Source organism: Gasterosteus aculeatus, chromosome 1 (assembly GCF_964276395.1).
Source record: "Gasterosteus aculeatus chromosome 1, fGasAcu3.hap1.1, whole genome shotgun sequence".
NCBI classification, from domain to species: domain Eukaryota; kingdom Metazoa; phylum Chordata; class Actinopteri; order Perciformes; family Gasterosteidae; genus Gasterosteus; species Gasterosteus aculeatus.
In genome coordinates this window covers 20,363,946-20,391,626 of record NC_135688.1, presented here as the reverse complement: position 1 = coordinate 20,391,626, position 27,681 = coordinate 20,363,946, and the positions used below count along the sequence as shown (strand labels likewise).

The 27,681-nt window shown below is 41.8% G+C and overlaps 1 protein-coding gene across 1 annotated transcript; it reads right to left on the bottom strand.

Annotated features, from left to right (window-relative positions):
• Nucleotides 1–5,782: 5,782 nt before the first annotated feature.
• On the bottom strand, nucleotides 5,783–27,320 carry LOC144388777 (uncharacterized). The gene is made up of 3 exons (XM_078090626.1): nucleotides 26,234–27,320; nucleotides 6,347–6,613; nucleotides 5,783–5,869 (listed from the first exon to the last, which is right to left on the bottom strand). The coding sequence occupies exons 1-3, from the start codon at nucleotides 27,206–27,208 to the stop codon at nucleotides 5,783–5,785; spliced, it is 1,329 nt and encodes a 442-aa protein (XP_077946752.1). The 5' UTR covers nucleotides 27,209–27,320.
• Nucleotides 27,321–27,681: the final 361 nt, after the last annotated feature.

Sequence of the window (27,681 nt, the reverse complement as noted above, 5' to 3'; positions counted from 1 at the left end):
CCTATACATGCACAAGAGATGGATGTCATAGGTTAGTTTATCTTAACTTTACCCATTTAAAAGCACTTATGCACAGATCAAGACATCACTTTTTTGTCCTCAGCATAGCAATAGTTTAATTACAGTGCATAATGTAACATGCTGCATCCTGCTGTACAAACCTGAGAAAATTAGCTTGTGAAAATTAAATATTTATCTAACTGGAAGTAATAACTTCTGATAATGAAGTTGTAAATATACAAAAATGCACTGAGCTCCTGTAGATCATCATCCAAAGCAGTAAGCTTTAACGTGTGCTGAACTAGATAACTCTTATCGGTTTTCCATATTAAACAAAATTATACAACCTTCACCCAGGGGAGAACTGGGGGTAAAAAGTGGCCCGGGAGTTACTGTCAGACCGGCCCACTCAATACACAGCGCTTTTGCCGCTCCAAACATTGCACATTTCGACCAGTGGCCTTCTTGGAAAAATACCCATTCATTTAATATTATTTTAAATGATTACAAAGAAGTTACAACATGTTTTTTCTTATAACATTTGGATCCACCGATTTGCCTGAATGCCTGCTTCAGGTGTACAGAGAACAGGCTACTGTAAGTATTTTCAAAGATGTCTGGAACTTTCTGTTGGAGCTGCTATCACATAGCCTGACGCTGCCTAAACTCAATTGCATCTGTCAGAGCCAATAAAACAAACGCTTGGATTTGTTTGGTTCCCAGTCAAAACCCAGATGGCAAAAAATACTTCTTCATACAACACCATCCCTGCGCATCTACTCTCCTGTATTCCATTTACATTTTGGTGTCGTTCAGTTCTTTGTCATATTTTTTTGCTCTAATTGGTTGTAGGTCTATCCATTTGCAACCAGAGGCATCTTGATTGACGGCCATTCACATAAAAAAATGTACTGAGTGGTTCCGGTCTTTTTTATTTGACAATTGCTCCCTGGGCAAAATGTGAAAAGCCATGGGTTTAAAGTAGTGGTGGGCATAGATTAATTTATTTAATCTAGATTAATCTCACTGTAATCTTGGAATTAATCTGGAGTAAAATGGCTCATTTGAATTCTACCGAAGGCATTTAGAATATGTGTGCTACCCAAATAATTACTAAAAGTAAGTCAGGTTTCTCAAGTCAGGTGGCACATTAGACCAGGGGCTCATCTCCTGTTACCAAAATGCATCACAAACTGCTTGAGAAAGCTGTTCTACTATGATAATTGGTGATGAAAATAAATCATGCTCAATAAGATGTACTTGTGTTTACTAACTGTTCATTCAGGTAAACATGAATTTTGAACTGTAGAGGTCGTACATAAGAGGTCGTGATGAACTGTTTACAGTCAGTAGCTTTGTGTCAATCAGTCCAAGCTCTATTTCTCCTTCTTCCACCAGTCACTCAGGCAGACTAGCTTGTTCACATTTTCTGGTGACAAACTAGATCTTCTCTTCTGCACAATATGGCCTGCTAAAGAAAAAAGTCTCTCGCATAGGACCGTTGTGCCAGGAGTCCCCAAGTATTTACGGGCAATGTGGGCCATCTTACCATAGACAGCAGTGTGCTCCGACCACCACTTCAGTGGACACTGATCAAGACTGGCACTGGGCTCTACCTTGTACTTCTCCACAGTATTGTCTTCTGGTGTCTCCCCATCTGATTCTGTATCTGATCCCATCAGTAGCAGGACTGTTTTCTTCTTGGATGGCTCAGGGTTCTCCTCCCTGAGTGGCTGCTGAGCAGATTCTTCTTCCTTCACCAACTCACTTAGCCCACACTGGCTCCCTCTCTGCTCTGGGCAAGCACTTGGGGTCCTTAAATCGTGGATCTAGAGCTGTCGCCACCTTTGAATAAAAAATAATAATTATTGATTGAGGAAAATTTCACTTCCCAAATCCAACCTCCATATTTCTTCATGACTCATTTGTCTATTCATTGACCTATCTACTGGCTTAACAGTCTATAATGGTCAAACAATGTAGTTATCTTCTGGTCAGTCTGACATACCTTAAGCCATTCCAGGTTTATTTTCTCCCTCCGCTAGTTGAGGTCCTTGGTGAAGGCAGCCTTGAATCGCACAATATAGGCAGGATCATCGTCTGAGATCTTCGCGTGCTGGAGGTGGCACAGGGCAGGTAGAACCACAGAGCAGGATACATACTTATCCCCACCAAGGAGCTCAGTGATGTACCTACACAGACAGACAGACACACACACACAGACACACACAGAGACAGACAAACAGACACACACACAGAGACAGACAAACAGACACACACACAGAGACAGACAAACAGAAACAGAGCAATAAAATAATTAATGACTGATTCATTAAACTCAGATTACACATTTTTAAAGCTCTTAATCACATTACATTTAAGGGACTGTGTTTCTTAAATACAAAGTGACATTTAAAAGAACTTATGTGCCAATTCATGGACACGCTATCTTTGTAGACCATACCTGCATGGCTCTAGCAGTTTCTCTAGCTTTGCCAACTTCTCATATTCAGCATTTGTTGGGAGGGCCAGATTGTGCTTCTGCTGAGACAGCATTGTGTGCAGTGCGTCTCTGTTGCGCCTCACGCGGCTGGGTGGATTTCCACCGTGTTGGAACATCTTGCACAAGTGGCTCCTGAACTTGTCCAAGGGAGGCTTGCTGGACATTCAGCTCGTCTGAGTTGGCCGGACTGTGTTTTAAATGTCCGACCACTTTACGGCACTTGGCCAGCGCACCATCAAAACCACCTTCCCGAAGTGACATTACAATAGCTCTCTGTACAACATGCGCAACACAGGGCAAATGCTCGAATGGCAGTATTCTTCCTGCTGCCACCACCATATTAGGAGCGCTGTCTGTTCCAATAGTGCTAATTTTGTCAGCTATCACCCACTGATTAGCGACGTCGAGAAACTGCCTGGCACACGCTTATGCAAAGTGACGCTCCTCTGTTTTCATCACACCTAATGGACAGACAAAGTAGATCAGAATGATGTAATTCAAAATTGCATAACCTAGCTTACCTAAAGCGCAAAAAATACATTTTCCCTGAAGCAAAGCCGGTGACTTTGTAGCTGCATCCATTCTAGCACGTCTCGTTCTCGCCCCCTACAGTGCAATTTGGCTAGGTAAACATCCAAGCGCTCATAGGTATACATCCGTGCTAGAATATCAAGGTGAAAATCATCATAGCTTGCGTAGTATAGACCCAGCTCCCAATCCAATTTTGAGAATAGATTATCGGCGCTATCGGTGAGAGTCTCACCATAACGCAGCACGTTACCGCCGATAACGGCGTAATGTAAGTCGCTTTGGATAAAAGCGTCTGCTAAATGACCTGTAATGTAATATCAGCCTCCCTCTTGATGTGTTCCCTACTAAGAGTACTATATATCTGTGTGGCAGATTTCTTAAAAATGGTATGTCAATTTCATTTACTTATTTTGAAAGTCCGTCAAAAATGGTATTGGGTTCAATACGGTTGATATCTCCATTAATTAAGTCAAAAGCTATCCCCTGTCATCTTTAGTGGTTTAATGGTATGAGTCGTTGCCATCTTTTGTCATTATTGTCATTTTCTTGAGTGTGGCATAACAATAGTTGGTTTAAAATTCAGAAGAGTGGTATTTTTTACTTTTGACTTGATTCCAAGTGCGGTGGTATGATTTCTTCACCTCAGTACCAGTACTCACACAAAGCTTTTTTTTTTTACCTTATCAACTATCGTCCATGCCGGTCTCCCCTCACATTTCATTCCCCACCTCTTTCTTCGACTTTTCACTCATCATCTAACTCCCTTTATAGCTAAACCAGTTTCTCCCTTACACCCCCACCTCCCCACACACACATTGCCCCCATGCCTCCCCAGTCTCCCTTCCTGCACAGCCGTCACTCTGAATTATTTTCAATGAGCTCCTTTATAGCAGGCGCCAGATCTCAGCTCCAACTCATCACTGAGCACAGGGCTGGGGGAACGCGCTTTGAATTTCTATCAGCTCTGTGACTCCACTTTGCTATTAACCCCTTTCACACTAAACCCCACTGACACCCCTCACTCCCCAACCACATCTTTCTACACCTTAGCTTACTCTATTTCTCATCCAATGTTTATGCTCTTACCCCTCTTCCTCCTTCTTTCAACAGATTTTTCTTTATACTTACAATTTTCTGGTATGTCTCTCTTCCCACTGTTAGGTCCTATCCACTTACTGTCGTCTCTCATTTTTGAAACTTTATTCGTGTCATTAAACAAAACCGTTTTGATCACTGCATTTATAATCAAGGGGAACTGAGATGACAAGAATGAGAAGTTTGAATAATTTTATGAATCTAGGCAGATTTGGTTATTGGCAATTATTATGGATAATTAAAAATGTGAATCAAATTAATTATAGTCAAAGAAGTATTAATACTGTCTCGAAACGAGGTGTGTTCCCTCAGAAAGTATTTCAATTTCTGAAGTTAAAGGTGAAGGGTTGAATCTCAGCACTGATCCTGACAAAAAGCAGCTACTACAACACATACGCACAAATAATCAGACAGCTGCTACAGACACAATTAAGTTGATTTAATTTTAGCATTATCAATGAATAATCAATAGTGAAGGATCAATAAACCTAAAGGAAGAAGGAAGAACGTGGCCACTTGTCACTGAAGAGTCTCAATGGTGGACGAGAACAAAAATGTTTAAGGTGTGTTTTTGTGCATTCTAGTGGAGTATTCTCATAGCTGCTCCTTGAATGGCAACACTATATGGCAACCTTTCACTTAAGGTCACAAGATTCCAAAGCGGGTTGTTTAAGATGTCTTTGTTTTCTTCTGCACGCAGACAGAGATTATTGCTTTAAAGGGATTTTAATGGATCCAGAAAACTAGAAACATCTCTTATTCCTCTAGTAAGGGTGCAGGCTGCCTTGGCTATTTAAAGATTTAACTGTTTGAAAAAAGGAAGAGATTGAGATATTGCCAATCATATATGATCTTTCCAACTGATGTTGCCAGTCTGGTGTTAGGGTTTTTGTTAGCACAGTTAGCCAGTATTTCTATTACTTATATCTGAAATACGTATTTCAATTACTTTTTAATATTTTGTCATTTGTATTTGAAAAAAATCGAATGTACTTGCACTTACAGTATCAGCATCTTACACAGAACAGAACAAATGTAATAACTTAAAACAATATTTTCCAAACTTGAAAAAAATGTAACCTTTTCAACAGGAAATGCACCGACTGCAGTAACAAGATGCCTAAAATAAAATCCATTAAAAAGTAACAATATATTAAAATACTTCACCCTCTCAGACAAGTTTATAAACATTTTGAGCAATGATTTCCATGACTTTTCCCATACCAAAAATGTTGTGAAATCTTGGTGAATACATGAAAAACTGAACAATGAGAATTCCAAAGCATACACAGTGTTTCCCCTACCATTTAATTAGGCCCCAAGAAAGTCTGTTTTTTAATGTTTACAATTATTCACTATGGAGGAGCATTGTTTGAATTTTTCCGGATACCAGTGCTAAAATTTCCATGACTTTTCCTGGAAATGACCCTTTTAAAATTCCATGACTTTTCCTGGTTTTCCATGACCGTACGAACCCTGCCCAGTGGTTCTGTGACGAAATACTTAAGAGTGGAGTACTTTCTCCCCAAATAAAAAAAACTAAAACAAGAGCTCCCGCAAATCCCGGTACCTGGAAAGCTACATTTAAGGAGATTAAGCGGAAGAAGAGTGGAGAAACAGGAAGAGAGAGAGATAGAGGCCAAGGCAAAGCATTCACTCCAGCCCACCCGGAGCACGGGACAAAGCGTCAGCCATGACATTGTCCACGCCCCGAATGTGCCGTATGTGCAAATTGTATGGCTGCAAAAATAAAGCCCAACGCATAAGGCGCTGACTAGGGCTCTTTAAAGTGTGGAGGAATGTCAGTGGATTGTGATCCGAGTAGACAGTGATAGGAACAGCGCCCCCAGCTAGATACACATCAAACTGCTGTAGACCCCAGATTAACGCCAATGTTTCCTTCTCAATAGTCGAATAATTCAACTGATGACAATTAAACTTTCTTGAGAAGTAACATGTTGGCCTATCCACCCCCGGCTCATCACTCTGCAGGAGCACCGCACCAGCCCCCACATGGCTTGCGTCAACCTGCATCTGGAAAGGCTGATCAAAACGGGGTGCCATCAAAACTGGGGCAGAAGTCATCAACAACTTGACATTATCAAAAGCAGTTTGAGAGGTCACAGTCCATTCAAACTTCACTTTATCTTTTAACAGATTAGTCAAAGGGGCTACTACTGTAGAAAAGTTTGAACAAAAGCTGCGGTAATACCCTACCATGCCCAAAAACCGCCGCAACTCTGTTTTGTTGGCAGGGACAGGAAACTTATCAATAGCCACCACCTTAGCATGGACCGGCTTCACTTGCCCCTGCCCTACGATCTTCCCCAAGTATGCAACTGTAGCCTGGGCAAACTCACACTTGGCTAGATTTACAGTGAGGCGAGCATCAACAAGCCTTGAAAAGAGAGCCCGAATACGGTCCAGATGTTCAGACCACTCCTCGCTATACACAACCACATCATCGAGGTACACAGCGCATCCCTGCAACCCAGAAACAACACGGTTCATAAGTCGTTGAAATGTGGCTGGAGCATTTCGTAAGCCGAAACTCATAACCGAATAGGAATATAACCCAGATGGTGTTATAAAGGCTGAAACTTCCTGAGCTCGAGATGACAATGGGACTTGATAATATCCTTTCAATAGGTCAAATTTACACAAACTTTGCTGATCCTACCCGATCAACACAATCTTCAACCCTTGGGAGTGGAAAAGAATCTGATTTTGTGATGTTATTCAATTTACGATAATCGGTACAGAATCTATTAGTCCCATCAGGTTTACTGACCAATATACAGGGTGAAGCCCAACTTGAATAGGAAGGCTTAGCCAAACCATTTTCCAACAGGTACTTCACCTCTGCCTCTAGGTGTTGCTGTTTGTCTTGTGACACCCGATAAAACCGCTGTCTTATTGGTTCTGCATCACCAACATCAATATCATGCTCAATTAAATGAGTACATGATGGTGTATCTGAAAATAGAGAAGGAAAATCAGACAACAAAGACGACAGTTCTGATGCACGCTCCCCTGGCAAATGTCCAAACAATGTATTTAACTCTGCCAGTTTCTCAGAGTTCCTCAGACGAGGTTTCAGCACACAGTCATCAGGTCCTACCACATCTTCACCACTAATTTCTGCCCCCATGTAGGGAGTCTCAATGGCCCTAGGAGCCCCGACAACTGCGGCTAAAGAAACTGGAATAACCAGGTCACTAGACTCTGCTGCCACAGAGACTGGAAACCTGCTGTAGTAGGACTTCAACAGATTTATGTGACAGAGCTGAGTGGAACGCCTACGATTGGGTGTAGAAAGTAAATAATTGAGGTCTGACACTTTTCGAACAATCTTATAAAGACCTGTATATTTTGCAAGGAACGGAGAATTTGCTATCGGTAATAATGCTAATACCTGATCCCCAGGACTGAACACCCTTGGCTCAGCTCGACGGTCATACCAACTCTTCATTTTCTGTTGGGTTTTTGTAAGTTTGTCTGTCGCCATCTCACAGGCTGAAAACAACCTACGACGAAAACCATTTACGTAGTCCAACAAATTAACAGGAGACTCAGGACATTTCAGCTCCCCCTGTAAGACCGCTAAAGGCCCCCGAACTCTATGTCCAAAGACCAGATCATTAGGCGAGAAACCCGTGCTCTCCTGGGTTACCTCTCGTGCCGCCAACATCAACCATGGGAGTCCCTCTTCCCAGTCTCTGTTAAGCTCGACACAATAACCCCTGAGAAGCGACTTCAGTGTCTGATGAAAACACTCCAGAGCACCTTGGCTCTGGGCGTGATAGGCACTACTACGCTGATGTTTCACACGCAACTGCTCGAGCACCTCTCTGAACATGCGTGACGTAAAGTTAGAGCCCCTATCACTCTGTATAGTGTGAGGGATACCAAAGATGGAAATAAACTGTGAAAGGGCTTTCACCACCGACCTAGTTGTGATTGTACGCAACGCATAGGCAGCGGGATACCGGGTAAACTGACATATTACCGTCAGCAGGTAAACACTCCCTGACTTAGATGAAGGCAATGGTCCTACACAATCAATTAACAAATTTTCAAATGGTTTCCCTAGAGCTGGAATTGGGTAAAGTGGAGCTGGCTTTAACACCTGATTTGGCTTCCCCGTCAACTGGCATACATGACACGTCTTAATGAAGGCTGCCACATCCTTCTTTATGCGAGGCCAATAGAAGTACTTCATAAGACAGTCATAGGTTTTTCTAACCCCCAAGTGCCCAGCTACGTTCCCATGAGCTGTCTGTAGGACCAGGTCTCTAAACTTACATGGTACTATCACTTGAAACACTGGATCATCAACCCCGTCGTCAGTGTGAGAGGACCACTTCCGGATCAACAACCCATCCTGAATAAAATACCCTCGCGATGCATTTCGCAACTCCACAGGCGTTAACACCCCAACGAACAGATCTTTCAATGTTGCATCCTCCTTTTGAGCTGCAACAAAATCACTATGAGAGAGAGATGGTGGTAAATTAGGCACAACAACAAACTTAAACTCTCTACTCTGAGAAACGTCATCATTAGAGGCACGACTCATAGCCCGTGTCACGGCACAAGCTGTAAAGACAGTCAAATTCTGACCACCAACGTCACTGTCGGCTGGAATAGAAGAAACATTGTTAACAATTACAGGGGGCAGTACATCACGCCAGACACGTTCTCCAGCCAGGTTGTTACCTAAAAGAAGATGGACGCCCTCTATTGGTAAAGAAGGGCGAACTGCTATTTTTACTTCCCCTTGCACTAAATCCGACTGCAGATTAATCCTGTGCAATGGAACAGAGACAACTTGCAACCCAATCCCCCGGACTAAAACATTGTTCCCAGTACTAGAGTCTGCAGAAAAAGGCAATACAGACTTCAAGATAAAAGACTCAGACGCCCCTGTGTCCCTAAGTATCTTAACTGGCACTTGGTTGGAACTACCCACCAGTGAAACTAACCCATCCGTAACAAAAGGAAAATAACCACTTCCCCCAGGCACAACTGAGTCAGGTCCACCGTTTCTCTCACTGGCCCCAACAGAGCAAAGGCCTGATAGCTGAAATGGCGTCACAATGCCTTCAGATTTAACCTCAGTCTCACCCATCACAACTTTAGCAGGTCTAACAGGCTCAGATACAGCAAGTGTGACCCCCCTAACAACCTCAGTACCCTTTCTCTGACTTTTCCCCTTTAACACAGGACAGTCTCTCTTCCAGTGCCCCTTTTCCAAACAGTATCGACACATCAGCATCATTCTTAGCCTGACTGGCAGGTGTAAACGCAGAAAACCTAGAATCTCTGCGAAAACTCACGGCACCTCTGTGTGACTGATTGGAATGTGAATCTACTCTACTCTGAGTAGGTGACTCAAATGAACCCAACGAAGAAGACCCCAAAGCTCTATTGAAACGTCCAAAACGTTTTTCCTGATAAATCTGACCTGTGTCTTTTAAACTATACTTATGTGTCAAAGCAAAATCGTCAGCCACAACTGCGCCTTCCGCTGCGGTTTTCATCTTATGCTCAAATATATGTGTAGCGACGCGCTCCGGAAGGATGTTTCTGATCTGTTCTAAAACAATCAGGTTAGACAATTCTTCAAAAGTAGTGACTCCCACCGCGGAGCACCAACGATTAAAGTGGCTGTACAATTCCCTCGCTACCTCTGTATAAGTCTGTTTTTCTCCCTTTCTCCAGCTGCGAAACCGCAAACGATAAGCCTCAGGAACCAATTCATAAATTTTAAGCACTGCCTCTTTTACTTTGACATACTTTTTTCGATCTGGTACAGGCAAAGCAATAAACGCTTCTTGCGCTCTACCTACAAGAACACTTTGGATTACCAACGTTCTTTCAGAGTCAGTCCAGCCACGGTCATCAGCCACACTCTCAAATAAAGAAAAGAAAATATCTGGATCTCTTTCATTGAATTTTGGCAGCAACCTAACCATGCTAGATATATTACATGCCATTATATTTAAAACTACACCAAGCAGATTCACCTATTACAACTGTTACATTCTGCCTGTGCCTGGCCATGCAACAGAGAGGGAAGACCTCTCTACCACGCGGATGAGTTGATTGAAAGAAAATACCGTTTATTAAGGACAATGAATGAGCAACGTAAAGTAAATAAAGTCAGTATAAGTGTTAGTCAGGAGAACTGAAAGCGTATGAAATCAGGGTATATGAAAAGTCATGTAAAAGGAAACAAAATCAGCAAAACGGTGCGGGAGAGAAGGAGAAGCGGCAGCCCTCCTTCCACCAGGTCTCCCCAGCTTTTAAACCCCTCAGGATACATAAAGCCATCCCAGGTGTTCCTGGAAGGAATCATAGGAAACCCGTCACACCTGTGCTCCGCTCACCTGTAGGGGAGATGCAAATAGACAAAACGAGGAGGAGGAGCCGGCAGGTCCGTAACACAACAGATACATGGAATGGGTGTTAGAAGTATTTCCTTTATTTTAAATACAAGTATTGATGTATTTTTTCTGTCTCATCTCTGTCTGTCAGATTAGACTCTTTGGCTCATGATGATCAGATGCTTATCTCAGGATAAACGACATGACAGTCCTGTACAATGAGATCATTGGGCATGTGCAAGACCTGTTTATCCCAGTATATATGTTGTGTAGCTTAGGTTTGCTTCTTTAATTCAAGGGATACGTTGGGCGGCAGACAGGCAAATAATGTACTTTATACCCTGTCACATTTACAGAATTATCCTCCGAACAAGGCATGGCGATAAACCCTGCAGAAAAAGGTAACATAAGTCAAATACAAAAAAAAAAATATTGGTATATATGAGAAAAAGTACAGCGTGGGCGTGGGGATGTGAGTGTGTTTTGGTTGATCCGGAGAATACGGGAGAGTTGACACTATTCTCGCTGCTGCGGATTTTAAGTTGCACGTAATTTCCATTCTTCTCCCACCTCCCTCTGCAATCTCCCCACTCGCAACACAGTGATACTGAGCAATGTAATGATATCAATATAACATATAAATTTCACATATTCCACACCCTGAATTTTGAACATACAGAGTGATCAAATATTCCTTGGAATAATTTGCAGTAACTACACTTCAAAAATAAGTATGGTTCCGTATAGGGCACATGAAGAAGTCCATTGAGAGCAGCAGCCACTTAACTGGACTCTGATAGAACTAGTGTTGATCGCTCTGTCTGTCATCCTGCCGCTTCGAGGCAAGATTAAACTGTGGTGTAAAAGCAAAGTCAGGGAAACCCCTTGAAAGCCTCTCTGTGTCACCTTCCCAGACCACTCGTGCAAACAACAAGGTATATCTGTTATCAAAGAAATGTATCAACTTCTCAATTAGTAAACTGCAGCAATGACACATCGTCGGTTTTGCTTCACTTTTCACCCAATTTGTCGTAGTCTATACAAATGGTGGAGAGATATCTTTTCAGCAGCAGCCAGCACCATTGTTGAGAATAACGTCTGTCGCCTGCAGGAATGATGTCATCTCCAGAGATATCAGGTTCTGTGGCTGTCACTCCCTTTTCAAGTTTGAATAGCCTGTTTGTTTGAAGATCACTTGACTGTGCTGAATCAATTAAGTCATCCATGTCTAATCCAGGATGAGTGTGGGGAATTCATTTTGGGACGGGGCCTAGTGATGGGTTTGGCATTGTTTATCCTATATGTGCTGAGCTTTGATGGAGCAGAGTAAGATATATCTCTCTGTTAGAGGGACACTGATATTACAGCAGGAATGGAGAATGAGAACAGTGTGCACAAACAAAAAGAATGTCAAAATGCCAGCGGCCGTAATGTGTATATAGCGTAATATCTACAATCTCTACAATTATCTCTACAATTATATATTGTGCTGGGAAGCACAAGGTTGGTGGTTTGAGTCCAGGCTGCCCCATGTTCCATGTCGAAGTGTCCCTGAGCAAGACACCTAACCCCTAATTGCTCCCCAGGCAAAAATGTGAAAAAGCCATGGGTTTAAAGTGAAATGTAAGTCGCTTTGGATAAAAGCGTCATACTTTCATTATTAAAACCGTTCAAAAATTAAAATGTTTAGCTCATTCAGGAGAAGGGTGCTATGACTATTCAGCTTTCCACCTTTTATATACATCAGTAATCATTAATATTTTGACATGCTTTTTTTGACAAAGGAGTTCTGTACTGTTCTCGCTGAGGTGTAGCAACTCCAACTAAACAGTGAGCTAAACTCTCTCTATTCATGAACATGAAGAAATCCTGAGTTCCTCTTATGCAGATTTATTATCTTCACATTGTGCTGAATCCATACACATGAGATGAGTGATGAGAGACGAGAGATTGAAAAAGCAATGCTTCTGCTGGGGAGTCAACGGACATGATGCATTTTCTCTGGCGCAATGACTGTCTGCATTTCTAATGCGTTTTCTAACGTGGTGAAGTCTAACGTGGGTTCCTACTTCCGGTTTTAGCTCAGTAAACAAATGTCAAAATAAGAGTCTGCATGAAACTGAAAGTATGCCAAGTTAAATGCATACAAATTCAACTTAAATGCCTGGCAAAACAAGTTTATTTTCAACTTTCACATTTGTGTGCTCTGTCAATCTTTCAGACACCATTCAAACCTTTTGGCAAAAGTCTAAACTATTTTATGAAAAAAACAGCTAGTTAGTTTTTCAGTCTGTTTGAGTTTTAGAGTGAGAGCTGAAGAACACAGCGTACAGCAGCGTCAGAATCTGGTTAAAAAATATATTTCTATCATGCCCTCATGGCCACAATATTCTGTCACACAATTGACCACATCATAGTTTATTTTCATCTTAACTGCATGTTTAATTTAATCTTCACTGCATGTTATCTAACTCCCCTGTCATTTCAGATCCTTCCCCATCATCAGCTCATTACCCTCACCTGGTTCTCCTTGCCCTGACCTGAAGCACATCCCCTTATCAGCCGCTCACTATTTAAGCCCATCACATTCTGTTGTTCCCTGCCAGATTGTCTTGTGTGTTTTCCAGTGTTTTCCCAGTTACCCCGATTTACCAGTGTTTTGACCCTGCCTGCCTTTCGACCCCAGATTCTCTGTCTGCTCCTTTTTTTTGGATTTGTTTGCCTCCCTGATTGCCACTCTGGTTCTGACCCCTGCCTGTTCCCGTCTATGGATTCCCTGCCTGCCCCTCTCGGATTTGCTTGCCTTCTGACGCATCTCCCAGTTTTGACCTTGTCTGCCCCGTTGATGAAATCTACTAGTCCCTCCCATCTTGGTCTGAGTCAAAATGATGCTGTGCTTGTGCTGGTTCTACCCATGTAGCTATGGAATCCAACAGACATTTACTTTTGGCCTGAGTTCCCCGAGAGTGAGACAATGTCTGGCTCAAGCTCCATAGGCTCTATTGCAAATCTGCTGATATGTTTCTTAAAGAAACCAGACTGTACACTTTTTGAAAACTTGCGATAGAGCTGTATTTATGTCACGCAGTGACATGTAAATAAATAATGCCGCCATTATAAATATAAACTGTATGTTTTGAGGTACAACAGATGGACAGTTAGTTGGAGTTTTTCTGCTTTTCCTATACACTACTTTGCCACCTAGTTTAATATTTATTTTCCTCTGTCTTGATGGAATGAGTTTTGGTTGCATCAGTATTGTACCATACAACCCATCTTCTCCGATTTTATAAACATGTCACGGTGTGGTTCACTTCCTGTTGTATTTTGTAGTTTTCTGCCACTCGTGTCCCCGGGTAACTTCACTTCCTGCCTTGTCCCGTCATCCCCTGTGATCGTCTAATAGTTTCCACCTGTGTCCAATCACCTGCACCTCCCTTGTGTATTTAAGCCGTGTGTCGCGTCATTGTCTCTTGTTGTGGATGTCTGTAGTTTCCGGCCTGCTGTTTTTCCTCCCGGTTCCTGTGTTTTTGGCTTTTGACTATTAAAGTCCTTTTTGTTTCCCGCAAGTCTGCGTTTGAGTCCTGCCTCCCACCCACATCCCTGACAAAACATTTCTGATAAGAGCAAGCATTTCAGTACTTACTAGTTCTCTCAATGGTTCTTTTGAATGTTTGCATCCCAACATGCACTAAACCGTACCTTGCTTTACTGCCTCTGTCATGGAAGGCTGATCCACTCCATAGAGGACCATCACCACAAGTAGATTACTGTAATTGTTCCAACTTTCCTCTGCACCAGAAACGCCCCGCCAGTCAATGAGAGCACTCTCCAATAGAAGACTCCAGCTATTAGCATGCTTCAAATTGATTTTTGTCAGTGGGCACTCAATTAAACATACAATTATGCTGCACCTTGTCTGGCATCACATTTTGGTAAGAAATGGTTGTTGCTTGGCTTTGTTGGTCCAAGATAACTTGAGTCTAGACTTTGACTAGGTTACTGCAATTTGGGCTGCTCTAATATGTCTCTTAAGCTCCAGTTCATTTATAATGCTGCAGCACGTGTATTAACAAGAACTAAGAAATGAATCATATTACTCCTGTATTAGCTTCTCTGCACCTACAAGGCCCTTGCTGGTCCGGTGCCTTATCTTAAGGAGCTTATAGTACCTTATTGCCCTACTAAAGAGTTGCACTCCATGAATGCTGTGTTATGTGAGGTTCCTAAAGTAGGATGGGAGCCAGAACCCTCAGTTATCAAGCTCCTCTTTTGTGGAACCACCTTCCACTTTCATCTCATTTAAGGCTAAGCTTAAGACTTAAGCTTATAGTTAGGGCTGGCTTGGCTCTCGCCTTCTACAAGAAATTTACATCACATTCAGCGTCTTGTCTGGAGGTTTTGTGCTTCCTCGCCTCACAGGTTTCCATGGATCATGGTTCTATCTGGACCCTGGCCCTGCATCCTGCCATGGCACCGCTGACACCTTCTGCAGCTAACAATATTTGTTAGTCCTATTACTATTACAGTCAACATTAATCACTAATTGTCTTTCTTTCAGAGTTGTCCTCGCCTCACAGGTTTTTATATTGTTCTATCTGGATCCTGGTCCTGCTGCCATTGGCCTGCAGACAACTGGTGCTGCTATTACTATTATTAATATCAATCACATTACTATTACTGTCATCCTAAACCAATGTTACGGACTTTGCTTCTTTCCTGAAGTCTTTGTGCTTTCCTTCCACACTGGTTTCGGTGGATGGTGGTTATGTCTGATGGTCGTTATATCTTACGGTGGTGAAATTTAATGGTGGTTGTCCCTACAGTGATCCTGGCTTATCACTCCGAATATTTTAATAATTTCTGTCATGTATTTATCGTATCATAGATGTTTAACATTGTTCATTCTGTACACGGGACATCCATTGCATTTTGTCCATTCTGGGAAAGGGTTCCCTCTTCTTCTCCATAAGGTTTCATACTTTTTTCTCCCCGTTGAAAGTTTTTTTCATTTTCTGGTGGGGGTTTCCTGTGCAGATGTGATATCATCCATCCCCAAACCCTCACAAGTATACAAACTGTGCAGCGCTTTGAGGAAAATTAGTTATTTTGGGATATAAAAAATAAATTGAAAGACTGTCATTTTGAGAATTAGTATAAATATTTTCAATTGAGAAGTGCCCACAAAAAATCTGAAGTGGAGCGCACATTTATAAAAGCCACTGCCTGGGTCTGAAACAGAAAAGGCAGTTGACAACATGGACAATAAAGTAATATACATAATTAGAAATGCATGTCAAAGTGTATATGCACCAAACACCTGTGGTTGACACACGTTTTGTTTGTAAAGCACCTACGCTCCTTTGCGAAACCACTTTTCCCCGTTTGTCTCCAGTGTTTCTTTTGTAAAATGTTGTCTCTCGTTAAACGTCATTGTTTTTCACGAAATATTGCTGTGGTTTGAAAAATGTTCTTTTTTATATTCTTTTTAAAAAATAAGTCTTTTGCGATGTTTATGTGTTTTGTAAAATTCAGGTGTGTTATCAAGTTTTGAGAAATGTATTTTTTAAATGTCATGTAAGATAAAAAACATAGCTTGTTAGCTTACTGTTCATGTAAGGTGAGGATAGCGAACCCTTTAAAAAATTATAAAGAGGCACCATGGCTTCAGAAATACACTTCTAAATGAGTACTGTACAATGGAGGAAATTGTAGTTTAGACAAAAGCCAGAGAAAAGTGAGCATTCTGTCAATAAAGGGAGTGGTAATTACAGGAGAAAGAGGTAACTATCACATCTAATCCTCCATCTCTAGCGGACTGCCCAAATCTACACTCTATCACACAGACACGCACAACGCTTCCCCCCTTAAATAACAGTTTATGGAGCAAAATTGTACAGCCACATAATGGCCATGTTTTAATTTGCTCTAACAACTCTAATTATGCCTCTTATTGATTCAGGCACACATTTTAATAAGAGCAGCCACGCCTCTTATATTACCAGCCATTGAAAATGTTCAGCAGTAAGCATTTGAGGCTTCTCCTCCTCTTCATCCTGCATGGATGTGTCCCTGGCAGTGTAATTTGTGGCTATGATTCATGGGCCACCGTAAACATTACCCAACAACTATCATTTCAGAACTCAGAGACCTTGATCCCAAACCACCCTCCTCTTCCAGCAGCAAAGACAGGGAGGGAGGCAACAACAATAGATAAAGAAAAGCTGGTTTATTGTTGACTGCACCCAAGTGGGTCAATCTCAGTATTTTTCAACGTTACCTCACATCATTTTGTTTCTAAATGACATGGAAGATGTGAAGTCAAGGTTCCCTATGAAGAGCATTTGTAGACACGTGTCTCCCCATTTGGCTGTTACTTTTCCATTGTCTAGGGGGGTTGGATTGTCTTTCTACGGTGTTAGAAAAATTCTCACCGGTGTAAAATCATTAGACAGGACATTTATTAAATAATACTAAAATAAAAGTAGGAGAAAGAATTGACACACATACAAATCATGCATCAAGGCTACTCAAAGATCTTCTCCTCCAGTACCGAAATATATAGCTGAAAGTTAACATAAGGAGACAGTGGTCTTTATCCATCACCAAGTGCCGGTAATTGCCATTAGATACTGAGTGTAATGGTAAAAATATGTTATAACATTGTTTTGTGCTAAAACCGTGTCTCAAGTGTCCTGTATTTGACCCCGATGTGCAAAGAGCAGCATGATACAAAATGTTAGTTTGCAGCTGTGCCCGGAGAAGGGAGGACGGTTGACTCGATCTCATAGAAGCTTCAAAACAAAAGACTCCTGTTCATGGCCTTGGTTGATATCTTATTCTGTACAAAAGTTCTGGATCCAAGTTTTACTTTCATGTCAATTAATTATGATTTGCACCGGCCACTGAGGAGTATCTTGTGTGTGTGTGTGTGCTACCCTCAGCTTCACCTGGGTTCTTATCTCAACCTGCTTTGCAGCTTCTCGTAGCTGGCACGGAGAATGTTCTTCACATGTGTATAAAAACTCAGCCTCTTTAGTGCTCGGAGACGCCATTTCCACAGAGCACCGTGATACGTGCCTGTGTATTTGACCTCCTGCTTGCAAGCAATAAATGGACTTTTTGCAACTTTGATCATTCATCAAGACTCTGTTTTATCAGACAAATCATTCTCTTCTACTGAGCTTTTATTGAAATATTCCACAACATGAGCATCATGTTCTTTATCCCAGGACATATAGTTTTTCCACACAACTTTAAGCGCAGACATCTTCTATTAGCTGACATGACATACACAATTGTCATTCGAAGACGGTACAGACACTCTGCTGTCTTAAAAGCCCTACTGAGTATAACATGTCATTATTGCAGTTTTTCCGACACAAAATTGATTAATTAAAATAAAGGATAAAAACTCTGCATAAAGATGCATAAATTGTGATCAGACGTTGAACAGCAAGCCTAATTTGCAACACATCAAATGCCGTAGCTTTGTTACATCCCTCAGCGCCTGATGACATTAGGATAAACCTAGGAATTATATTTCACTAACTTTCACAAAATCCGCAGTTGCAACCCAGATGATTGAAACCTAGCTAAATGGTTTTGTTATCTAAACATAAGCAAGTTATTTTAATTGAAGTGCAACTGTAGGCTACTAGTGCATTACAAACTGTGTTCTGACTAAGCAAGTTGGGAATACGAAATGGTTGGATTAGCTGCCACAATATTACCATTTACATCCACTTTAATCTAAATTACATATGTAGACATCCATGAGTGCTACCTGTATCACAGAAATCACTCTTTGATTTGAATCGTCAGTTTTAGACCCTTCTCATTAAAGTTTGATATTTTTATGCTCATCGAAATTGTAAAACAACAGTGTTCAAGCTGAGACACAGAATATTGTAATGAAGATATGATTATTCTATACTACTTCTATAGTCCAGTGTGATTGCTGAATAACTGAATGACTCAGTCCCAGGCAGTAGGTAATTTCCACTTCTTTTCTATTCAGGTTAGCAGCATTTGTTGGTCAGTTCAATAGCAATTAGCCAATCTTAAAAAAACAGCTGCCTCTCTAGACTTCAAAAATATTCCAGGTTTACACAACACTCTGTACATACAGTGCGAGCAAGTCACTCTCAATGCTGCAGCATTTTGAACCACTCCCTCACACTTGCTCAGCTTAATTCGCGTGCATGACGTTGCACCGATTCAAAGGGAAATTGTCAACTTCCTTCTTCTTTCTGTTTTCTCCCAGGCATTTCCCCTTAAAACCCCAAAGTACTCCTCTTTGACTTGACAATATATCTGTTACACTATAACATATCTGCCACAATGGATCCATTAAGTTAAGTTAAAATGGGAGGACCTGTGGTATCCAATGGGGTCAACTTGTTCATTCTGTACACATGACATCCATTGTAGTCTGTCCATGCCGGGAGAGGGATCCCTCCTCTGACGTTGTCCCTAAGGTTTCTTCCCTTTTTTCCCCCATTGAAGTTTTTTTGGGGGGTTTCCTGGGCCAATAGAGACTATAAAGCCCTCTGAGGCAAATTTGTAATTTGCAATTTTTTTGTTAAGTTTTGGATTCATACAATTAACTTTGATGTCTACAACCAAAAATGTTATACAGGACATGCTTACAAAATGGATGTAAATACATTTGACTGTATACAAAACAGCTAATTATGTACAGCAGAGGTCTTCAACAGGGCAGCGGGGTTGCAGAATTTTACGTCTAAAGATCGCAAAGCTCAAAAATAAAAGATGGCGGACCAAACTCCGTAGAATAGAGGGTCCCTGCTCCATCTGATGTACAGGAACAAGTATGTGTGTATATATATTTATATATACACGCACACAAACCGTTCAAAGGTTTGTGGTCACCCAGATAATGTGTTATTCATGAAAAATCACACTTTTATTTATCAAAGGAGTTCCAAAATCAATAGAAAATATAGTCAAGACATTGACAAGGTTAGAAATAATGATTTTATTTGAAATGTTAATTTTGTTCTTCAAACTTTGCTTTCGTCAATGAATGCTTCATTTGCAGCAATTACAGCATTGCAGACCTTTGGCATTCTAGCTGTTAATTTGTTGACGTAATCTGTAGAAATTTCGCTTCCTCGAAAAGCACCTCCCAGAAGTTGGATTGGCTTGATGGTCGTGCGGTAAGCCCAAAAATTCATATCACGGGATTTAGAAAGATTCTGACGGTATCCCGGTATATGACGGTATAGCTTTTTCAAGTAAACACACAAACCCCGAAAAGGTCCGCCGCTGGCTACCCGAGCAGCTGTTTGCCGCTCGCTCGTAACTGGCCGATGAGTTAGCTTGTTGTGGCTGCTAGTGTTGCCACTAGAAGCTCAGAGGAGGATGTGTCTCCCGGGATTGAGAGACTGCAATGGATGTACAGAATGACCAACGTAAAGATGACACGTTCAATTCATCCGAAATAATTTATTCAAAATACACATTATCTCCTTATATGGGTTCATAATCATTTTTGAACAGTAGTGTGTGTGTATATATATTCCATTACATGTCATTTAGCTGACGCTTTTATCCAAAGCGACTTACAATAAGTGCATTTCAATCATAAGGATACAGACACAAAAGTGAAAAAAATGTCATCAAATAAGCCGATCTACAACTTGCTATAGATAAGAGCCATTAGAAGTACAATTTAAGTTCTACAATTTGTTAGTGTTTTTAGTCAAGGTAGAGTCTGAAGAGGTGTCTTTAGTTTGTGGCGGAAGATGCGAAAGCTCTCTGCGGTCCTGGTGTCATCAGAGAGCTGGTTCCACCATTTGAGCCAGGACAGCAAAGAGTCATGATTTTGTCGAGTGTTTTTCTCTCGGTGAGGGAGGAACAAGCAGCTTGGCAGATGCAGAGCGCGGGTTGGGATGTAGGGTCTGACCATTTCCTGTATGTAGACTGGACCTGATCCATTCACAGCATGGTATGAGAGCGGAGGAGTGTGTGGGAAAATTTAGGAAGGTTAAAGACCAGTCGAGCTACTGCATTCTGGATGAGCTGTAGAGGCCGAATGGCGGAGGGAGGGAGACCTGCCAGGAGAGAGTTGCAATAGTCCAGGCGGGAGATGAGCCTGAATCAGTACCGGCGCCGCCTTCGGAGTGAGAAGGGGACATATTCTCCTGATGTTGTAGAGCGTGTATCTACAGGATTTTGTTGTTGCATGTTGGGAGTCAGGGAGAGTTGGCTGTCAAGTATCACGCCGAGGTTCCTAGCAGTCAAAGTGGGCGTTAACACAGAGTTGCCAAAGTTAACGGTCAAGTCCTGGGTCGGAGAATCTTTTCCCGGAAAGAGAAGTAGTTCAGTCTTGTCGGGGTTGATTTTCAGATGGTGAGCAGACATCCGCACAGGCAGAGATCCGCGCCGAGAGTCCGAGTGAGGGAAGGAGAGCATTAGTTGGGCATCGGCATAGCTGTGGTAGGAGAAGCCATGCGAGCAAATGACAGCACCGAGAGAGTTGGTGTAGAGCGAGAAGAGGAGGAGACCCAGGACGGAACCCTGATGAACTCCAGTATTAAGAGGACAAGGTTCCGACACAGAGCGGCCGTCAAGGTAGGACGAGATTAGGGAGGGAGGATATAAGGATCTGGTGGTTTACTGTGTCAAATGCAGCAGAAAGGTCCAGAAGGGTGAGGACAGAGGAGAGAGAGGCGGCATTAGCAGTGTAGAGTTGGAATGGCCTGCCTTGAAGCCTGACTGGTGGGGGTCTAGGAGGTTGTTACAATGGAGATAGGACGAGAGTTGGTTAAAGATCACACGCTTAAGAAGTTTGGACAAAAAGGAAAGAAGAGACCGGTCTGTAGGTGTTTTCTTCAGATGGGATAACTCTTGCCTCCTTCAGAGAGTTGGGAAAAGTCAGATGACAGAAGAGTTAATGAGACAGGTGAGGAAAGGAAGAAGGTCAGGAGCGATAGATTGTAGCATATGGGGTGCAATGGGGTCAAGAGGCCAGGTGGTCGGACGGGCAGAGGTTACTACGGTAAGAATACGGTTAGGAGACAGGGGGAGTGAAAGGAAAGTGAGGGCGATGGAGGTAGAAGTCGGTGGGACACAAGTAATAGGAGATAGGTTTGAGAAAGGAGCGTAAAATAGTTGACAAAGGTCCTGGAAGAAGGGTGGAGGGGGGAGGAGGACTCCGGCGTCAGAGAAGGTTGTGGAAGAGAGAAGAGTTTTTGGGGGTTAGAAAAAGAGGATTCAATTGGATTGGTAGAAAGAGCTTTTGGGACCGCTCCCAAAGACAGAAGCAGAAAAAGAGGAGAGACAAGATTGAAACGCAAGCAGGTCATCACGTTGTTTATATTAACTTCACTTTACTCCTTTCTGATGCATGCATGGTGGCTCTCACAGCACGCACCGGTTGAGACAGCCACAGAGCCTGGAGGGGATTTGCTAGTCCGTCGTGTTGTAAGAGGAGGAAAGAGTTGAGAGAAGAGTCTCTGCGTCAGTGTTCGGAGTGAGAAGGAGTCAGTTGAAGGGAGAGCTGATAGAACAGAGGAGGGAGAGAGGGAGCGAATGTCAGTTGATGGGGTGGGGTCGTTAGTTCGAGGGAGCGGAAGAGAGTAGGCGATGAAGAAGTTGTCAGACGTGAAATGAAGTTACAGTGAGGTTAGAGGTATAGCAGTTTCTGGGGAAGATATAGTCAAGGTGATTACCGGCTTTTTGAGTAGGAGGAGAGTGGCACTAGTGCCAAAGAAGAAAGTAGGAATAAAACGTCAGATGACTTCTGTCTGGATTTTAAAGTACAAAAACCTGAAATTCAGCAAACAATTCTTATTGATGTGTGCGAGACAGTGTCTGCCAGAATGTTAGCACACCACTTCTTTTAACAAGTTGAACCCTTGTAGGTAAAGTGACAGCCGCATGATGCACTGCTTGGCAGTTTTCATCCTGGAAAGAAACACAAGGCGATTTTGGTCAGTATACACACCAACAGGTGCTACAATGTAAACAAGTGCTTCCTTCTCGATCATACTATAGTTCCACTGATGCTTTAGGAACATTTTGGAGAAGTAAGACGATCCAGTCCGTCTGTACCTTCCTGCAGATATTATGGTAAGGTAGATGGGCGTGGGCAGCACACAAGAGTCACAGGGAGGTTCTTCCGACTTGAAAAATAAGGTATTTATTTAAACATATATATATAAAAAGTGGCGCACAAGGACGGGTTGATTCTGCAGGGAAGACTGGCCTCAGAGAGCCCCAGGTAGGAATCTTCCAGTACTAGGGCAAAAACAGAAAAAGATGAACAAAGACAGCGTCTTATCCACAGTGAGCAGCCAGACGGCCTGAATAGGCAGTTTACCACTCTGACGTCGGAACGATCTGGCACTGAATGGCAGGAAGACCCGGGTTCATATAGACCCTTTTCACGTCACGCAACTTCCGTTTTTACTCAAAGCCGGGTAATGTTTACTTCCGCCAGCATAGTGGAACGCTATGGAATATACACCGTTCCTTCCAAAACATGGCAAAAATAAATCTAGATGATGTACAGCGGCTGGCAGACAAATTTTCACTCACAACACGTTCCAAACGTGATAAAGGATATAAATTCTTCATTGAACAGTACCTGTTTGCGTATGAAGGTAAGCATTTTGTACTGTCCCGCCCAAAATTACGTTAGCAGAGGAGTTAGGATAACGGTAGTTTTTTCTTCTGCAGTGAAAGTCCATATTCTTTATTGATTTACTGTAACACAGACCTGAAAAACTCTTGTTGCAGTTATGTTTATTACTGATGTTAGCTATATTTTGTGTAAGTTATTGTTAACGTTAGATACAAGTAAGTAACGCATTTATGGTTAATGTTGTGCCCTTTTACCAAAACATTGCATTGGAATAGTTTCGAATGTAGTTGTCGATGAGGTGACAGTGAGAGGGCGTTGTCACAGGTCCATGAGGAAAAATGAGGAGGCTCATCACCTTAAGATTTTTTCTGATTTTCATGTTCTGCTGCAGTTGCAGAAACTTTGCTGTATCCCACAAAGTTCCATTGTGGTTCAGTGTGTTTCTCAGCCTGATGACAATGAATGTGTGGTGCCAAAATCTAGATGACGACCTTACACTCTGTGTTGGTCTTAGGGGTTCATTGGACCCATCAACGACCTTTGCTCAAATAAAAATTTATAATAACAATTTCTAGATCAACAAAAAAAAAATGTTTTAATGGATTGTTATCTGTTTTTATGTAGGCGTGACAAATAGTGACACTCATGGTCTTTGGGGTCGTTTGGACCTTAGACAATAACATTTCATTTTACAAAATGAATATATTATTACAAATATAATTTTACTCTGTTTATTAATGTTTTTGTTATTCAGTTTTTGAAGGTTTTATAATGTCTATAAATAAATAATTATTAATTATTGGACTCAAAAGACAAAATGTATCATCAATATCAGAAACAACACAGAACATTTAGACAGAAATTTAAAAACAGAAGAGGGTTGTTTGAGGACAATATAGGCTGAGAAATATGCTGTGTGATGTTAAAATCAAATAGGTGTTCAAAGATCATAGACCTGGTTTAAAAGTTTGTTCAATGAAATGTACAATTGTTGTGCAGGAGACTTATTTTCATGTTTCTATTAACAGGTTACATTTCATGCTAAAGAGGTTCCTGTGGTACTGAAATGCATGTCAGGTACCAGCTCTGCTGGGAAAGCTCTGTGCAACCACATTGTGGCCTCATTGTTTCAAAGTGCTCACTACTGTACCATGGGCTTCAAGCAATGTACCATTGCCACTGTCATGCACCAGCTCCCTGCAGACCTGGCCTAGGACACATGTAATATGTTAACATTCATTATATTTAATGATGTTGGACTAGAATTTTGTAATGACTTTGTGAGTTAATAATTTATCATCAATATATTTCAGGGAATTGCTCCTGAGGCAACAAATGACATGGTAGTGTGTAAACCAGTACCGAAGTCCAAGGATCATGCCCAAACTGGTGTGAAATGTACACTGTACAGAGCATATGGTGGTAAGTCTGAATGAACACCTGTCAAAATATTTTAATGTATAACAGAACAATGATTAGTATATTTTCCCTTTAAACTTACAGTTTATCTTCTGCAAATTATGAACATCTTAGTATATAGGGTTTGGGGCAGCTCAAAACATTTTCATCTGTATTAATAGAGGTGATATGTGTTGATGTCTGCTACAATATGAAAGGTCAGGTTAGAATGATATGTAAATTTTACTTGACATCTCACTTTTTTGACAGGTCCTCTTCCAGATCCTCACATCATTGCCAGTGTTGAGAAACTGCGAGACAAACGCCCACAACCAGGCATTTGTAAATTGCTCCACGGGCTTGAGGCCCTTAATTTTGTGGACTCTAAATTTGGCCCTGTGCCATTTGGGTCTTTGCTCTCTTACCCTGGTGCCCCTGGATTTCCTCAGTTGCCCGTTGAAGGTCATAATTTTAAATATCAAATACAATTTGAGTCTAACTACAAGAAACAATGCCACTTAGAAAGCCTTAATCGAAGCACAAACACGACTGCAGTCACAATGCCCGCTGTGGACCCAGGTACGCAAACCCCGACTTACAGCCAGCAGATTTGGTGAGATTTGTCATGTCCGTGGAGGGTCAACTGCAAAATCCTTAGCTGTTCGCATTCTGAGAGAAACTCCTCAGACAGCAGCTATGAAAAGAGGGCTGGAACTGGAGCCTGACATACTGAGGCAATATTCTGATTTATGTGAGGTCACTGTGACGCAGTGTGGGGTCGTCATCCACCCTGATGCACCTCACCTTGCAGCCAGCCCTGATGCTAAAGTCTTCAACCCCAGAGAAACACCACCATTTGGGTTAGCAGAGGTAAAGAGTTGTGATGTTGAAGATGTTTCTCAAGTTAAACACCTGATCATAGTTCGAGGCCAGGCCTGCCTTAAGAAAAGCCACAAATTTTACTATCAGGTTCAAGGCCAGCTGGCCATAAGCGGACTTCAGTGGTGTGATTTCTAACAGATACTCACACTGACTTCACAGTTGAAAGAATATTTAGGGATGAGGAGATCATCAACTCAATGCGACAGAAGCTGGATTATTTTTATCACAACATCTACATGGATGTGTTATTACGTTGAGACAGAATTTTCAAATGTAAATAGTTCCATGTACATCTGATGCATGTTATTCCTGTTGTAAATACTTTTTCCATTTACAACTTAAGTCAGAGTGCATTGTATGTAAATATCCTTTGTCTTATCGAGCAGTGATCACTCTAGTTTTTACAGTCTTAGTTGCAAGGAACTGCTTCCAACCTTGTTTGTAGCTTTGAGCTGCTATGAAAGTTACCTTCCTCCTTCCTTCATCTCACATAAATGCTATTACCAAATATGTAAATAAAAAAAGGCAAGTTTGCAAAATATTCTTGTTCTTTTAATGGTTAAGGTGTAAATGCATTTTACTCAGCAAAAACTTTTTACAGAATGCTTCACAACATTGTTTATTAAAACCAAGAAAATATACTAAAACCTATGTTCATTGAAAGCATAGAAAATGTAGCAAATTTAAAAATATATTACAAAGCACTTATATTTACAGTATATCTACACATAGTGTCAAACACCTAAAAGTAGTGAAGAATTAATCTCACCCAAGAAAGGAAATACTTCAGACAGGGACTTCTTGATATCAAAGGGGACAAACCTGATAGTTTGAGAGTAGGCAACAGATGGCCCACAACTGATTGACAGAAACTACCATAGAAAGAGGAACAAGCCCATCCCAAATGTGGTACTCCATCACCCTGCGTATCGCCCTCTCAACTAATATTCTCAAGCGGGCAATAGCCTGGGTCTTCAGTGTGTCCGCTGTGGTGAGCTGATTAGATTTTTTCAGTGGAGGGATGATGAGGGTTGCCCCCACCTGTGACAGCATCTTCTCAATTTGGAACCCTTTGTCAGCCATTACTCCATCTTCTGGTTGAAGTAACTGCAAGATCTGCGATTGCTGAGTTATTTCTATATCAGAGATGGAGCCTGTGTACAATTTCGAAACAAATGTGATGACCCCACATGGGGCAATGCCAATTAGACCTTTAAAGGTGGTGTGGGTTTTATAGTTGGAAAACGTTTCCGACTGTAGTAAGAGAGAAGATGCTGTTTCACAACGGATCTCGGTGCAGTCTATTATCACTCTCACCTGAGGGCAATAGAGCTTGAACTTGTCAGGCATTGTGGCCTGCACTTGCTCCCTCGTCATCCACAACGGTAGCGAGCCAAGAACCTGGTAAAGGTAGCTTGTCCATGTGAGGATGATGCGACTAACGGTAGACAAGCTGACCTCGAAGATGGTTGACAAGGTTTTCTCCTGAAGCCCAGCTGCAACACGACAGAGAAACATGAACAGTTCATCAATGAGTGGAAGTTTTCGCTGAGGGCTAGGTGTCTCTTGTGCTGTTTGCTGTGCCTTGGACCAGTACAAAAGCCCTGAAGCAGAAGGGTAAACTGACTCCCAAAACACAGTGAAGACCTCCTTTGAGCTAAACTTAGTGTAGTAACGAAAGTCCTCATCTGTGACACAGAACTTGAAAATCAGAGGCTGCTGCTGCTGCTTAACTGTCAGCTGCTGGATTTCAAGTTCAAGTGACACAACTTGAAACTCCAACTCCTGAATTCTCATCGCAGCAGCATCCAGTTTACCTTAAAAGCAAGAAAAAACATACACCCTTTAAGTCATCTACTAGTTTTTTCTTTGTCTTCATTATTGGATGTTATTTGTTAGTCAGCGTGACAGTAATTCTTGGCTCTTCTAAAATAAAGAGACTACAACTACCAAGATTACCAGGAGAAGGATGGTAGGCGTAGTCATGATCTTTTGCTACTCCACACGCATGCAGTGCTTCCTCTGTGATGTCTCCTGGGACAGGCAGCTCCTGAGGTTCATCTAGGACTGCAGCCCTAAAATGCTTCCTTCTTCTCTGGTAAACTGACTGCCGAGCTTGTGAGGCTCTTCCTGTGAGATGTGAAATAGATACACATAAATGTCATTATGGATATTTAGCAATCATTTCTCAGGTCTTAAAAAATGTATAATACTACCACAAATGCAATAATAACAAATGGCAACAGGGTGATTTATTATACTTTTTTATA